The 17,276-nt window shown below is 42.9% G+C and overlaps 1 protein-coding gene across 1 annotated transcript in view; it reads right to left on the bottom strand.

Moving 5' to 3' along the window:
* The window catches only part of FRMD4B (FERM domain containing 4B), a 182,788-nt gene that overhangs the window by 62,824 nt on the left and 102,688 nt on the right, over positions 1–17,276 (bottom strand). Inside the window, exons 8-11 of the mRNA XM_015409653.1 lie at positions 9,266–9,349; positions 7,030–7,095; positions 3,486–3,543; positions 1,605–1,691 (exon numbers count right to left, since the gene is read on the bottom strand). Of these exons, the coding sequence (XP_015265139.1) occupies positions 1,605–1,691; positions 3,486–3,543; positions 7,030–7,095; positions 9,266–9,349 (295 nt within the window). The remainder of the gene's footprint in view (positions 1–1,604; positions 1,692–3,485; positions 3,544–7,029; positions 7,096–9,265; positions 9,350–17,276) is intronic.

Here is a 17,276-nt window from a genome sequence, read left to right as displayed (position 1 = left end):
TAGGACTCGGAAGCCCCCGACGTACCTACAGGACTTTGTGTGTGGGTAGTCTGTACTATGGGGGGAGGAGTGTAATGTATCCGCCATTACCACGTGCGCGACCGTTGGGCCATGCAGTCAAGCACAACCCCAGAGCTTCGTTCCTGTAGAACAATAGCGGAGCGGATCCTAGCCCGCACCAACCAGAGGGCCAGGTCCGCGGCCGAGAGCCAATGGGACTCTCGGCCACTGTAAATAACCTATAGGGTGACTAGGGGGTGTGTTTGGTGGTGGGTTTTCTGTGTATATATACCGGCCTGCGTGCCGGGGTTTCTTGTCTTGTTCCTGATCTAATAAAGTACTCTTGCTGAATCACTCAACGCTTTCGAGTACTTTTCAGTTGGTTGTCCTGGTTCACTCTTCAGGAGTCCCCCAGGTCCTTAGTTAGGGCTCCCAGGGACTTCTCAACAAACACCTAGTCTAGAGGCAGGCAGGCAGGCCATTTAGTTTACAGGGAAATTTCCTGGTGAATTTCTGCTTTGGAGGGCTGCAGGTAGCCAGGAGCAAACAGAGCCAAGCCCCAGCAGCTCTGCTTAGAATTGCAGGCACCACTCAGCCTGGCTTGCTCCAGGGCCATTTTGACTTCACAGTCCATGTCTGAACCTTTAGTTTTTCCACAAGCACAGAAAGATGAAATTTTAAATGTGAGCCTCTCCCAGCAACCACACTTCATTAACCAGCCTCTGAGACCCCAGATTTCCTAAACCAGCATCTCTGGCAGGTGATCCTTGTCTGGCTACAAAAAGCAGTTTAATGGATTTTTTACTCTCATTTCTTCCATTCCATCTACTGCCAAAGCTCCATGGATCCTGAATGGCTGTTATTTGTTCTTCACAAACTCCAACCGGGCATAAAAGGGTTTGGTTTTATATAGAAATGGCTAGGACCTTTGCCCACTCGTCACACCTATTCTTCCAAAACCTTGAGGTGACTTTGGACTACTTGGGTCCAAGAGTTCTCATTCAGCCTAGCCTGGCACAAATAAGAATGCTTCCAGATTCCACATGAGCATTTTGAAACAGCAATAAAACAGCTGGTTTTTCTGTCCAACTAGTATGAACACAACAGGCTTTTACAAGCACTACTACAGGGCTTTGTAAAAATGCTTTTGGAGTGTTTTTCAAAGGGTAGATGTGGCTAAGGCCGTAAGAGCCAAGAACCACAGCAAATACACCCAGCAGTAAACAAAGAACATGCTGAATTGCTTTATGCTCAGAGATAATCTTGGGAGGAAGATAGCCATTTCCCATTTTACCATCGATGAATGGTCACAGTACGTCCCTTCCTGTTCCATATCACTCATTTAATCACACCAATAAGGAAACACCACCCTTGGAAGCCAAACCTTTCCATTTATGTTTCTTGCCATGTACATTTGAATGGAGCCTCCCAGAGCTTTGCCAGTATCTGAAAAAGGAAGAACTTTCTTTTACCCCAAAGATGTATTTCATACTGAGGTTATTCCATTGGATCCAATTATTTCAATGAGCAAGAAGAGCAACTGCTGGCAATCTGTTTTATTATCCTGCCTGGTACATCTGTGTGTTCAATACACATCCACTTACTTTCCTCGGCTTGACCTTGTCTTGTAAATCGTACTGGCCGATTCCTTTATAGCTAATCCCAAGCCACCATGGGATTCCTTGTTTATCCTGTGGGGAGAGAAGAATACGAGTAATTAAAATGGGAGGGGGAAAAAATAAAAAACACAGAGTTGATATAATATTTAACTACTTTGCTCTTCAACAAGTATCTGCAGGTTAGGCTGACGGAGGGCGCTCTCTGTTAGCACACCTGCAGCCAACTGAGCAAGGATTATTGTTTAAAGTGGTCTGCCATTCCTTTCCCAGCTGGAAGATGCTGTGCAAACAGGCCGAGAGCAGCAGGGAGGAGAGGCTTGCATTCTTTGCAATGGCGGCTACAGGCAGGGCACAAGTGGGGGGAGAGTCTGCAGGCAATAAAAAACAATCCTGATACTACAACAGCTCTGTCCAATGTACAGTTGCATTGAGTCACTACAGAAAGAAAGTAGTGGTTTAGGTACACTCCCTTACATAAACCCAACTGCTCATCAATTTCATTAGCAAAAGACACAGAGAACGGAAGGAGGTAAAAGGATAGCATTTTTTTTTTGCTGTGCCACTTTCTTTCGTCTATGCAAGCTTTCAAGTTTCACAAAGCTCTTCTTCATCGGACAGGAAAATACTAACAATAATAATACTTTGCATTTGTGTAGCCCTTTAGTATAGTCAAAGTACTTCATATACGTTATCTCAGCAATCCTTACAGCAACTCTGTTCACGCAGATTGGTGATTCTATTGCAAACTGGAGGGTGGGGGTGGTGAAAGGGTGAGACAGAGAACAAGTGATTTGTGTAAGGGCACTTTGTGAGTTCAGGGTAGCTGTGAGACCGAGGTGGTCCTATACGTTTGCCTCAGTAAGGAAAACAGTAGCCCCTGAGAAAGGAAGGCTCAGGGCCCTTTTCTGCTCTGAACTGGGCCCCCACATTGTAAGGAGAGAACTGACTGCTTGGCTTATTTCATTTAATTAACCTGATTTTTAAAAATTCCATCAGCTGTGAGAAAATTATGATCTCAACCCAACCATCCTTATACCGAGTCAGGTTCTGAGAACAGTCCTAAGCAGGTCTACTCGGAATACTATCTAGGTCTATTCCAGCGAGCTTACTCCTGGGGAAATAATTCTTAGGGTTGCACTGTGATTTGATTTTGTTTGCTTTGGCCCCGGTCATACAAGAGGTTTTGGGCCGGGAGAGGGACGGATCGGGGGCGGAGCAAACGGGCGCGATCCCACCGCAACATCTGGGAAGCGTTGCGCACCCGTCCCCGATCTGGCCCTTCCGCCCAAAACACGGAACAAAAATGAACCACCTACCGAGGTGGTTCTTCTGGGACGGCCGCATCAAGGCCGGCCGTGGGATCGCCGGCGCGTCCTTTCGCCGGCGCATCCCCGGCTCCTGGCCGAACTGCGCATGCTCAGACATGCGCAGTTCGGCGGCCTCCCCCTCCCGACCGTCTTCCTCCCCAGCATCTGATCGTGCCGGGGAGCAACGGCGCCGCGGCTCAGGGGATCCATGGGATCCCGCTGTGGCGTCTCTATTTTGGTGCGGCTCTAATTAGCCGCACTTTGGCCGGTGTTTTTCCTGCCGTGTGGCGGGGACCTTTGACTAGTTCTCTGGGATCTCAGATAGGCACAGGTCTTTTTTGATACCTCCTTTCTTGCTGGCAAAACCAGGGTTTGAACCTGGGACCTTGTACATGGAAGGCAGGTGCTCTACCTCTGAGCCACAGCCCCTCCCCTTCACTGCTAGATGTTGAGGTCTTATTTTTTGTCGTACTTTTTCCATTATGCTTTTTTAAAGCTCTCAGACAACTCCAATGTCATGCAATAAACAAAACACTCTGTCTTCCAGGTGATTACTAACCTTTACTCCATAATAATGGACACCGTAAGTAGGCAGGGCTTCAATTACTTTCATGTACCTAGGAACAGATTAATAAATAAATGGGTCAATTATTTGGCACAGCCTTCTGTTAGCACACATTTTCTTTTCCATGAGTTAAATTCTCCACGAGTTAAAGCCTGCAGTTTGTTTTCTACAGGAGTAGGGAGGAAGGTTGCTCTAGGACAGATCAGTCAATGCCTATGCTTGAATTCTGTTTACAAAAAGAGCTCAAGCAAAGCAGCTAATTGCAAAGTCAGAATCTCCAGAGAGCCCAGTAAAATGGAACAACCATATTTTCAGGCTGTCAGGCATCCAAAGGAATTTGCCAGGTGCTCACCTTCCTCTGCACGCCTCTATGATAGCTGAGCATGAAGAAACTTGGCTCCAATTGTAGTGGCTAAGATCTCTATACCAGGGCTCTGAATGCTTTCTCACTTTGGATTCTAAGGTGCACTGTGTTCTTCTGAATATGCCTGCATTGTGAACGTAGCTGACCTACTTCCCAGTTACCTGACAGAAATCTGAGTAGTAAAGTATACAGCTTCCAAGAGATGTAACCAGGAAATGAGATCTGACTGGCCAAGTCCCTGTTCGTAGTTGCTGTCAGCTGCTCGCTTCATTTCTGCTGCTGGATCAGTTTCTGGTTATGGTCCAGGTTGTGACATTCATTTTCAACTGACAAATGTACTGGAGCCCACAGAGCAGGGGGTCCTCAACCCTTCTGGGCCTGTGGGAACACCATGGGATTCTGACTCAAGGTGGTGGGCAGGAGGCAGAGCCACACACAAAGACACATAAGAACCCCATGAGCAGGAGAGAAGAGGAGTAATTTTTCAAAAAATACACTGGGAAGGAGGAGAGAGAATAAACCCAACAGTGTGGAGGCAGCTGCCACCCAAACAATGTTGTTTTAATATGCATAGCCAATCAGATCTCCAGTGGGCAATCAGAAGTTCTGAGAAGGAGCCCCACCTGGCCCCACCTACGTTCTAAAATTTTTTGGAGGGTGCCAGAAAAGGTGCTGGTAAACACCCTGGCAACTATGGACACCATGTTGGGGACTCCTGGTGTAGAGTGAAAGACTACACAAGCGTTACTGGAAGCGGAGAGCTGAAGGAGCTGGTATACAGTTCCAGTGGGTAAGAGTGCTAGATTAGGATTGGGGATGCCTAGGTTCAGATTCCCAGTATGCCCTAAAACTCATAGGGTGATCTTGGGACAGTAATTTTCTCACAGCCTAGACTATTTTCCCTCTCATAGGGTTGTTGTGAGGATATAATGGAGGAGGGAAGACCCACACATGCTGTTCCTTGACCTCCTTGGAGGAAGGGCAGGATTAAAGAAAGCGGCAGTAGTACATAAGAACATAAGAGAAGCCAATGTTGGGTCAGGCCAATGGCCCATCCATGCCAACACTCTGTCACACAGTGGCCAAAAATACCAGGTGCCATCAGGAGGTCCAGCAGTGGGGCCAGGACACTAGAAGCCCTCCCAATGTTGCCCCCCCCAGCACCAAGAATACAGAGCACCACTTGCCCCAGACTGAGAGTTCCTATCTATGCCTTGTGGCTAATAGCCACTGATGGACCTCTGCTCCATATGTTTATCCAGTTCCCTCTTGAAGCTGTCCATGCTTGTAGCCACCTCCACCAATGTTCCCTCTAAGCTGTGGAATCTTGTGAGCAAAAAGTCTACTTTGTGAGCTACTGGCATTGAAGTTGTGAGCCAGTGATTTGGCTGCTGCATAAATTAGCTTGCTCTGGAGCCATCCTTCCTGAGTGAAGACAAAAATGTGTGAGTCGGAGGCTAAAAAACGGTGAGCTAGCTCACACTAACTCAGCTTAGAGGGAACACTGACCTCCACCTCCTGAGGCAGTGAATTCCATGTGTTAATAACTCTTTGGGTGAAAAAGTACTTCCTTTTATCTGTTCTAACCCAACTGCTCAGCAATTTCATTGAATGCCCACGAGTTCTTGTATTGTGAGAAAGGGAGAAAAGTACTTCTTTCTTGACCTGCTCTATCCCATGCACAATTTTGTAAACCTCGATCATGTCACCCCTCAGTCATCGTTTCTCCAAGCTAAAGAGCTCCAAGCACTTTAACCTTTCTTCATAGGGAAAGTGTTCCAGCCCTTTTATCATTCTAGTTGTCCTTTTCTGCACTTTTTCCAAGGCTATAATATCCTTTTTGAAGTGCGGTAATATAGTGAGTTGCTGAATGCCAAAAGGGCCAAATCCAGACTCCTATATACCCATCGGGTTTTTATTCCGCCCTTCCTCAAAGGAGATCCCCTCCTCCGTTTTGCCCTCAACATATGAAGCTGCCTTATACAGAGGTCAGTGTTGTCTACTCCACTTCCTAGTGCTGCTCCAGAATCTCAACTGGAGATCTTTTACATCACCTGCTACCTGATTGGTTTAGATGGAGATGCTGGGGTTTGAACCTGGGAACATGCAAGACATAAGCCATACCACTGAACCATTCCCCTCCCTCTTAACAACTCTGTGAGGCAGATCAGGGTGAAAGTGTGTGTCTGACCTAAGGCTATCCAGAGACGTTTGTGGCTGAATGAGGTTCTGAACTTAGATCTCCTAGGTCCCAGTCCAGCATTTTAATATGGCTCATCACCATGGCTCCTTGTGTACCTTTGCAAGATATTTGGGAAGTAAGACCTTTCTCTTCACATCCAGCCTCTTCCACCACTGCTGAAGTTGTGGATGCTTAAATGAATGGGAACATACACATGAACACATGAAGCTGTTTTATACTGAAGCAGACCACTAGTCTGTCAAGGTCAGTATTGTCTACTCAGAATGGCAATCGTTCTCCAGGTGTTAGCTAAAGGTCTTTCACATCTCTACTAACTGAACCTTTTTAACAGGAGATCCTAGGGACATAACCGGGGATCTTCTGCATGCCAATCATATGCTCTATCACTGACCCTTCCCCAAGAAGGATGTGAGTGTGTGGACCACTGAAGCTGAGATTGCAGGCCTCTGCAAAGTCCCTGCACTCTGTTGTTTCCAAGTGAAACTACTAAACTGTATTCCATTGAGTGAGGGACTCTGCAAAGTCCCTGCACTCTGTTATTTCCAAGTGAAACTACTAAACTGTATTCCATTGAGTGGAACTGAATGAAGACCGGGGCACAGGTTCTTAGCCTAATAATTTGTAAAACAAAACATACAATACTACAAAGAGTACAATTATACCAGTTATCCTTAATCGGGCATTCCCTTTGGCCTAGGATTGGAAAGAAAATGATGGAGAAGGGTTTTTTTGTTGAAAGCTGGAAGACACTCTTTTAAAGGAAGGGTGTTTTAAAACCAAAATAATCTGAAGTTTTATCTATGCCCTTGGCACATTGTCTTGTCTGAATCATGGTGCAGAAAGGTTGCAGGATATAAATTAAAAAAATATTTAAAAAATCATGTGACTAACCAACTGCCAAATGAATGGATTGTTAGTGAAGGCCCTCCTCCCATTCCACCACTTCCCAAAATAGCCAAGGCATTACTTACTGAACAATGGCTTGTCCTCTGGTCAGCCCCTTAATTTTTACATAATGTTCAATGACTCTGTCCTCACTGTGGAAACAAGCACAACAGCCCATTAAGAGACTGACAAAATCGGCTGATGCTAAGAAATGTGTGGTGGTGTCTAGAAACCCATTCAATATGAACCAATGATACTCCACTGCTCTGCAGAGTATACCAGTTGTTAATTCAAGATCTGAGAGGCATGGAGCTATGGAACTATATGCCTTCTCCTTGACAGAGTGGATTGGGGTCTATATCCCAATTACTGACAAAAAACCCCAAGAACAATAAAACTAGTCAGTAAAACCAAATGAACGTCACAAATCATAAAAAAAAATAGCAAGAACATTTACAAAGTAGCAATTAATTAGGGATCTAGGCAAATACAATTCATTAAAGGTCCAGGCAAATATAGCAGTAAAATCTACTTTAATAAGGTCCCAGGTAAACCTCTCTGGAGATGGTATTTCATATCTGTGGCACTATCACAGGACACTGGGCTCCCAAAGAAGGGGAGATTCTCTTGAAGATCCTGCAGGTTCACATGAGATACTGTAACCCCAAAATGTATGGGGTTTTTAAGGACAAACCTCATGTTTTGGATTGCGTTTGGAAGTAGTGAAGTAATTCTTACCTTGATTAGATAATTAATCCTCTTATATATCATTTAGATTACCTCATAATGATGCCAAAGTGGCTAACTGTGTCAGCACAGTGTAGCTGAACTTTGCCAAAAGCTTTTGCCAAGAGCTATATTAGGCAATGTATGCCCACTTTCTTTGTATAATCTGATGGCATGACATATCACCATGGTTAGACTTAGCAGTAAAACTGAATAGAATTACACTGGGGGGGGGGAGCAGCCATACCTGCATGCGTCAGAACGTGCTGACCATATTACATGACAGAAAGATACAACACAGACTACTTTGGAAAGAACTATGGAAGATTCTGCTATGTAGCAGATTAATATATTATCTCTTTTCCTTTCCCACAAATGGCTCATGCAACTTCAGTCCTTGAATTCCAGTGAGAAAAGTGGACTATAAATGAAACCAAATAAAAATTTATGTGGAAGGCAATTGGCAAATCTTCCTTTTGTCTATTTAGGAATAAGGCCAAACCATAATGGAGTCACATAACTCATTTCCCTCACACCGTGTGTGGATTGTTTTAGTTACGCCATGCTAAGATCTACATGGAATTGGTTGTGTGAAGATGACCCAACACACATTTATTGTTATAACCAACATTAGGGAAGTGTACATTGGTAGTGTGCAAAAAATCCATAGGGCTATGTTTACTGAAATGAGTTGTGTGCATTTTTGTAAACCTCATTTAATAAATGGATGGGGCACTAATCCTGCACATAGGAACATTACTTAAATCCCATTGATTTCAGAATGTAGAATTACAGACCTAAGGACTAAGATATTGTACTTGGTCTATGAATTGTCCTTTACTATTAGAAGTAAAGGAAGAGAATTCATTTTGAGGATTCAGTTTATAAAGAAGAATGTACCTTTCCAATGTAAATCAAAAACTGTAATATATTTTACAACTATCACAGATGTTGAAATGTGTTTTATTTTTGCTGAAAGACTAATGTTGCTTCAAGCAGATTGGGGAACATCTCTTTAATTTACACACACTGACTATATTTAGGTAATTTCTCTCATTTGCCAACCTTAGTTTTGACTCAATTTTTCAGCGGCCTTGTACAAGCCATTTACTATGGAATAGTCTTTGAACTAAACTGTGAAGTCTTTATAAATGGTTCACTTGCTGAGCTACGGTTTTCTTAAATATGTAAACTCACCATGAAGTCCAGGATCTGGATTTAGGTTTATTTAAAAATTCTTCAACTTTGGCAGTGTTTACCTCCAAAGTCTGGGATTAAATATATCTCTACTATTTGCCCAACAGTTTTAAAACAATTAGTACTAGGAGGCAAAGTTCAACTGTCATAACAAGATTTACATGTGTATGTTTAAGTGGTTGTTGGAGTCAGCGTGATGTAGCCGACAGAGGGATGGATTTGGGTCAAAACAAACTAGATTTAATGTCTGTCCAACACATAGCTGGACAAACTGATGGCTCTTTGAGTGATCCTGCGGGGTTGTTGTGCAAATAACATAGACAAAAGAAAGCATGCTGGGCCAAGTTGTTTGGCGAAAGGGCAGAGGACACATGTAATAGCTCAATAAATGGTTCTTACCAATAGCCGAGAGATGGGTGTTCTTGAAGTGTCTTGGTAGGAAAGACAGGCAAGGTTTTTAGATCTTTTCTTGTATTTTCATCACTATATAAAAAGGGGGGGATTAAAAATTACTGTATTGGAATAATGAAGACTGGCATCAGTTTTAGGAAATGGTGTTGAGTTTTGGCATCTCAAAAGCACATCACATGGTCTTCCAGCTGTCATAGCAACGTAACCTTATAGGCCTTGCATGATAGTGCTGAACAAGAAAAGTTCATTCATACCATTGTTCTCATTACGAACGGTTTTATTCAGGAAGCCTGACTGTTGGTAGAAAGAAGAGGTAATTTTCACTGGCTGCTAAATCATGACCATTGAAAAAAAATCTTACTGCTATATTCTGGTCTAAAGAAAAGCCTATACTAGCATTAAAAGTGGATCGTAAGGTTTCCAGCCGGAACAATTCAGCTTTTAGATAAAAGAAAATCAGGGCTCCCTGGCTGTTCTAGTTCTGGGCCAGAACAACAACAAAAAAGTAGCTGAAAGGGATGAGAAAATGCTTCCTCTTGACAGCCTAACTAGTTCTAGGAACTGGGCTCAAAATCACTTAATTACTTTAAAAGATACATGTGAGTGTTGGCAGAAAAGTGGGCAGTGCTTTCTGTTTATAGGCTTAATTAGGCCAATCAGTTTCTTCAGAATTTCTGCACGCTTTAGCAGAGATCAGATCAAGCACTGGCATGACTTTTCTGTATCAAGAATGCTTTGGGACAGCTAACTTATTAGCATATGCCTTTGCTTCCCAATGCCACAGCTCATGTGATTTCTTATACAACATGCCCGATTCTTCTAAACTGTAGAACTCATTTTATTTACTTATTTAGGTGTTTATATACTACTTTGCTTTCCAGCAGGAACCTAAAGCAGCTAATTGAACAGAAAAATTCTTCTTGCAGGACTTCCCAAATGGGCACATATCCCAAACAACATTACCTCAGTCTTGTCAGGATCCAAATTTAGCTTGTTCTACCTTAGTCTCTTGATCATGGCCTCAAAACACAGTGGTTCAGAGCCAGGACAGATCTATGTGAAGTGCATACTGATGACATGCAACCCCAAGGATTCAGACAATCATCTAAGTACTGAAGGGCTTACAGGTCAAAATAGAACCTTGAGTACCCTACCAGACTGGGTGCATCAATTGATTATGCTCCACCAGTGGAAACTCTCTGTGTCCAACAGAGAAAAAAGGCAGAAACCACTGAAGAGCTACTTCTAGTCTAGGCCACTGAAATATCTAACAGCATCAGCAAGGATGACTGACCCTGTCCAACTTTAAATGGAGGTCATCCATCAGTGTAACTAAAACCATCTCTGTTCCGATCCAAGGCCTGAGGCCAGACTGAAATGTGCAAAGCGTAGATGTGTCGATCAAGAAACAGTGGTGTTGTTTTGTCACCATATACTCTACCATCTTCCCCTAAAAAGGCATGTTGGAGACTGGGCTGTAGTTTGCCATATCATGTCACGTTACTTAAGATTTTTTAAAAGTAGAAGTCTAATACCTGCTGTGATGGACTGCACTTTTAAAAAGCTTTGAAGTGCTGTACAAACAGCTGAAGAACTGCGAAGGGTTAATTCTTCACAGAAGCAGAGAGTCTTGAGTGACAGGTTGCTCCAAGCAATCTGACTGGTTAGCATTAGCTGAGCAGAGAAAGATGTGAGAGCTGCACGCTGAGGAGAGAATAAGTCCGATTTCTGCCTTGATTGAGTTGAGTCCGATTTCAGCCTTAGGTGAGAGCAGTTTAACACAGATGGAAAGTGAGGGCAAGTTGGCAAGGAAGTTTGGGAAGTAGGTGAAGATTCCCTGTAATGATTTAAAGTTTTAAGTGTGTGTTTCTTTAAATGTTTGGTAAGTTGCAGAAGAACAAGGGGGGTGAAAGAAGGGGATGAGTGAGTGAGGAGATTAGATGATGACTGAGAGTGTATGGGCAGAGCTAAGAAGTGTGTGTGGAGAAAGTCAGTCAGTGTGTTCAGCCAGCAGTCAACAGTCAGTCTACAGAGTCTGAGAAGCAGTCTTTTAATTAGAATCCCATATTAGTGCAGTGAAAAGCATTTAATGTTCTAAAAAGGAAGTAGAATACTTATAGAGGGCATATTAGCGACTAGAGAGAGTCAAAACCTAATATTGTCAAAGTATTATAATTGTGTGAAAGTGAAGCTGACAGAAACTGAGTTAAGAAGCGAAAGATTAAACTGAGCTAAATAAAATAAGGATTGGACAAAGTACATTCTGAACAGAAAGGAGGATTTGAGTGAGGAGTGTTTGTGAAGTGAAAGAGTGTGATTCCTCAGTCAGGACTTATTAACATACACTGTTTTATTCACTGAAGAGACAAGTTACAAAACATAATGAAACCAATACGTTTCTTGTACAAATAAAGTTTTATTTCGTCATTGTTAACCCAGACTCCTATGCTATTTAAATATTAGGGTTTCATCCTCAGGACCACATAGTCCAACGAAGGAGCCTTAGAGCTTGGGTACAATACCTTGGGAAAGATTAATATTTAATAGGATTGGAATTAAATTCCTGTTGGCAGCATTACGTACACACACACACACAGAGGGAAAAACCCACCAAAGAAAGTTAAATACACACCGTATCTAACCACATAAATTAAAAGAGAAGTTGTGACACTCCCATTTGGGCCAAAGAAAGGGATAGATCTTCTAGTGAGAGGAGAATTTCCCTAACCAATCAAACATGGAGTTAGCTCTGAAGAGTGAAGAGATCCCTGGTCTGGTGTGGTTAGGAACAGCCTGTAGAAAGCATAAAAGTCAGTTAAAAACTCAAGACAAAGTGCTTCAAGAGATGGGGTTTAGGTACTGGAAAGAGTTTACCAGCCTTCTGGAAACTAAAAGAGTCAGTGACCCCTGCCACATGGGGGGAAATTGATGTGGGCAAAGTGCGGCTTTTGAAAGCTGCACCAAAAGAGACACGCGGTGGCGGGAACACACAGATCCCATGAGCCGCCGCGCAGTTGCTCCCCGGCACGATCAGATGCCAGGGAGAAAGCCACGGAAGGGAGCGCGAGGCCGCTGGCTGCGCATACGTGCGCATGCGTAGTTCGGATGGGAGCCTCGATTGCTCCTGCAGACGGTTGCGGCGTTTTAGGTAAGTCCCGCTCTTTAGCAGGTTCTTTTTTGATGCGCATTTTCGGCCTGAAGGGCCGGATCGGGGACGGGTGCGCACCACTTCCCAGATGTTGCGGTTTGATCGCGCCCGTTGCTGCGCCCCCGATTCGTCCCTCTTCTGGCCCTAAACCTCCTGTGTGACTGGGGCCATTGAATACTCAAAGAAAATATACTGGAGTGTTTGGGAAAACACTGGAACAAAAGCCTCTCAACATAAAGATTTAAGTCACTGTGAAAAGCTGAAGAAACTCTCATTAGCCTGAAACATAAGAACTAGTAGGGTGGGGGGCACCCTGCCTGACGTCGGATGGTCGGCGGCGACGGCGGTGAACGAGAACTCGGCTCAGCTTGGAGATCGGAGGTGGCGTGGCGAGATGGCGGCGGCGAAAACAGCAGCAGCAGCAGCAAGCTACAGCGATCGCCATGGCGACATGGCGACCCCTGGTGGCCAGGAGAGAGGAAAACATCCAGACGGCTGCTGAGACGGGGCACGATGATAACGTCAGACGCTGGCTCAGCGGAGCCAGAAGGACGTGGCTGGGACCAGCAGAAGACGCGAGTCGTGCACCCCATAGGAAGGACTATCCGGAACGAACAGAATGCCAAAGCCAAGTGAAGCACCGAGTGCCGAAGCTGAGAAACATCCCAACCACCACCACAAGGGTGCTGATAGGTAACCCCTACCCCATATAACTCTGTGGCCCTAGTTAGGGAAACTCGTGTGATTAGCACCAATTGTAAGCCGCTCTGAGACCCTCTGTGAAAAAGAGGATTCGAGCGGGATATAAAGTTGAAGGTTAAATAAATAAATAAATAAATAAATAAAGTCTGTGCATGTACCAGTTTTACCTCAGATTTATCTATATTGAGTTACCACAGAAATTTCAACCCAATTTCATCTGCCTTTTGTTGAATAAAATATTTTGTTATTTTGGAATTACAAAACATCTCAAGAGCATTAGCAGCGGGCCGTTTGACAATTGCTGCTTCCTGGTCAAATCCAGTTGGACCGTTCTTAAGATAGACGGCACGAGAAACTTTGGGAGATCTGCGTTTTGGAGAAAACTGTACATATCCCCTTTTTCTGTAGTTTGCAACATAGTGTGCAATGAAGTAGCTATGAAGAAACCTGGAATCCAGTCTTTGATTATTTAGAAGTCAGAGGCATCCTAGCATGGAAAAAGATTATAGACTTTGGTTCTCTCTTTGGTTGTTTTTTACTGTGAAGCTGGTATACCTTCTATCACCCCCTGGAGAATGAAATGTGTTTATATCTGGGTAGCTCGTTTTAGGTTATTCTCAGTGCATTTAATATTTAAATTTCTGTTCATTCAACTGATACTGTTAAGGTTGTTTCAGTGTATAGTCTCAACTAGACTTCTACTTTTCATGGTCTACGTATTTCTCTGACTACGATATGTAAACAAAACCTACTGCTTATTAAAATGTACAAAACAAAGTCTCAAGTGCAATTTTCAGTGGTTTAAGTTAAAGGGTGATCCTGACCCTTCCCCTCAGGTTTCTGGGCTGAGCCAGCAGTAAAATATCATACTGACACAGGGTGGAACAGCCAAAGTTCTTCGGGAAAGAAGAAAACAGACCACTAGGGCGGCTCAGTCTGAAAGGGTGAGAAAAACACAGGGAAAATCTGGCCCCTGAGGGAGGGAAGTAGATGGGGCCATCATACTTGCTTCCTTCAAAGAACTAGGGATAACCTCCTTGGTCAAGGAAGCATTAATGATCTTAACCAGAAGTTCCATTACATTTCCCGAGCACAATTTTACAAGCCAGGACAGACATGGATGAAAAGCACAAGTGGTGGATCTTAAACTCTGGACAAAGTTGGCATCTATTGGCAATGTCAATCCATCCATAACAAAAGAATAAGCAGGTGCTCAAGTACATCTCAGGTACGAGATCTACTCTCAACTTGGCACCCAAACTGGAATTGTTGAAAGAGATTTTATCAGTAAACAATCTAGCAAAAATGTCACAGCTTGAGGCCAGATTACCATCATTAGCTAGGTCAGACCTAGGTGTTATCAGGTCCTGAACCACTTTAAACAATTGAACTGGATGAGATTCAGCTGACGCAATGGTGGCAGAATTTCCAATATATGAGAATAAAAATATGCAGAGAGGGTAAATACACAAAAGAACCATTCCTTACAAAGTGACAAACAAGTTTCTTTTCAGTAGTATACCTTTATAATAGAATACTCCAGTAATTTGTTTTTGAAAAGGAGTCTGTTTCATCCACCAGCTCTCAACAAAATGAACAACACTAGCACAGTGGTTGTCCTCTGCAACCTAGGTCCTGCAGAGCTAATAGCTACATATAACTACAAGAAAACTAAATCGCATGCTGGTGCAAGGATTTTCCTTGGCTTTGTCTGAAGTAGCTGGATGGTGAAATTCTATATGGAGTTTGTCAAACCTAGAGTTTTTGAGTAACTCCCATCAAGAAAGTTGTCCCCAAATAAAATGATATTAGGCACAATTCCTTGAGTGGTCCACGTCAGCATGTTCATCATGAGAGCTACAACAGATGACAGAATACTTGCATCTTCTCACATCTCAAAATCATTAATTCATCTGCAAGTAATCAAGTGTATAATAGTCAGTTACAATCAGTAACAGTGCAATTCTAAACAGAGTTATACGCTTTTAAATCCATTGAAGTCAATGAACTTAGAAGGGTATAATTCTGTTTAGGATTGTACTGTATTTGTTCTGCATACATGGGCAAATCAAACCTTTTTTGCTGTATAGCCTATGACCAAGAGAGCAGGTCTAAGCAGGTCTACTTAGAATCCTATTAATCCAATAGGGCTTACTCCCAGAAGAGCAGGTCTAAGGAATGCAATATAAGTGCAGCAGTCCAGAAGCCAAGAGGAATTGGGAAAACCCAAAATCATATGTGTGTGTATGTGTTTGTGTGTGATATGCAAAGCCATTGGTGATCAAGGAGCATCGTATCCAGGGTACCTTCAAGCAAGGATTTTTTTTACAAATCAAATATTCCTGATAGCTTCAGCAAGTGATCCAAGTGGACCCATCAAAGTTAAATACAAAACTCCCTCATTGTCACTAGTAAGTATGACCTGAGTGAAGACTCTTTGCTACCACTAGGCAAATTATTTATTTTGACCTGTATACCCTGCTTTTCTCCCTGAGAGGGACCCAAAGAAGCTTACAACATTTTTCTCCCCTCCTCCATTTTGTCCTCACAACCACCACCATTTGAGGTAGGAAGTGAGAGTGTGATTGGCCCAAGGTCACCCAGCAAGCTTCCATGGCAGAGTGGGAATTAAAACTTGGGTCTCCAAGACCTTAGGCCAAATCTCTAAGCACTGCACCATGCTGGCTATCAATTCTCTCAATTACTTTTTATGATAACTTCAAATTACTTTAGATGTAAGGCCAATGGAATAATTACAGCCAGCCCACATTTTGCTGCATGTATTTTGTCTGTAAGGATCCCTGATGTGAGAAGGGCATGGTGGAGTAGAGAAGATTGTCCTATGCAAACTCCTTGTGCTGGTGGTTTGTAAGACCCAGCCCGAAATTTGCTAAACAAATGCACATTTCAGACTTGAATAGATCAGAAATGTGAATTAGAAAAAATAAAAGTCATATGTTTTCCCATACAGATACATAAGCTAAAACGGAGACAAGTGAACCTATAACTTTAGCACAAATCCAAAAAAGGGAATGGAGCCTGTTCATATCATCAGGGCTTCAGCTGAGTTAAGATTAACTAGAGTTGAACCTATTTCTGTTGTCACAGGCTCTGGAATCTGTCAAGTAATAACAAAGTATGGGCCTCACAGACAAATTGAATTCCACTCCCCCATCCCCTATGCGTGTGGATTTAGGGTGAAGGCTTGCAGCTCAAGAAGAAGAGTAGGTTTTTATACCCCACTTTTCTCTACTTTATAAGCCTCAAAGAGACATAATCACCTTTCCTTTCTCCTCCCCACAACATGCACCTTGTGAAGTAGGTGAGGCTGAGAGAGTTCTGAGATAATTGTGACTGGCCTAACATCACCCAGCAGGTTTCATGTGGATATGGGGGAAAATCAAACTCAGTTCTTCAGTTTAGAGTCCACATCACTCTTAACCACCATGAAATTTCCAAGTGGGCTTGGCTCAAGAACCTCTCATTTTAGAAATCCCATAGGCAGGTATGCCTGACTCTGAAAACTTGCAGGAATATTCCCTCCCTTCAGGTTTTTAATGAGATCTTTTTATCTCATGGGACATACAGAAGTATTTTATGTAATTGCTGCCACTGCTATTATTAGTTTGTCTTTGCCTGTGTTTTATGGTTTTTCATTGAATGTTTTTAATATCGCATTTATATAAAAGTCCATTGTGATTGCCTGGGGAGCCCTCATAGAGCAGAAAGGCAGTATACCCATTTAATAAAATTAATATAATAAAATGTATTAGGGGAAAAAGTTCCAATTAATGAGGTAAATGTACTTATAATTATATAATCATAAACACACTGATATATGATTTTTTGAAGTCTGGAAGTTATTTTTTAAAGACATAAATGAAAGAATTACTGATATATGAGGGAAAAAGATCAAAATTGAGGGAAAATATCTAAACAGAGCTACACCCTTCTAAATCTATTGACTTCAATGTGCTTAGAAAGGTGCAACTCTGTTTAGGATTGCTCTGTAAATAACTTAAGTAGCAAAGAGCACCTGCATTGATCACTGGCAGATCTGCACCTACATTGGTAAAGGCCATAGAGTTCAAGCAGATCCAGAGAGTGTTATACAGCATAGTGATGTCACTTTCAGGTTTTTTCAGCAGG

Source organism: Gekko japonicus, unplaced genomic scaffold (genome assembly GCF_001447785.1).
Source record: "Gekko japonicus isolate JY-2015 unplaced genomic scaffold, Gekko_japonicus_V1.1 scaffold2987, whole genome shotgun sequence".
NCBI lineage: Eukaryota > Metazoa > Chordata > Lepidosauria > Squamata > Gekkonidae > Gekko > Gekko japonicus.
This window is presented reverse-complemented; position numbering and strand designations above follow the sequence as displayed.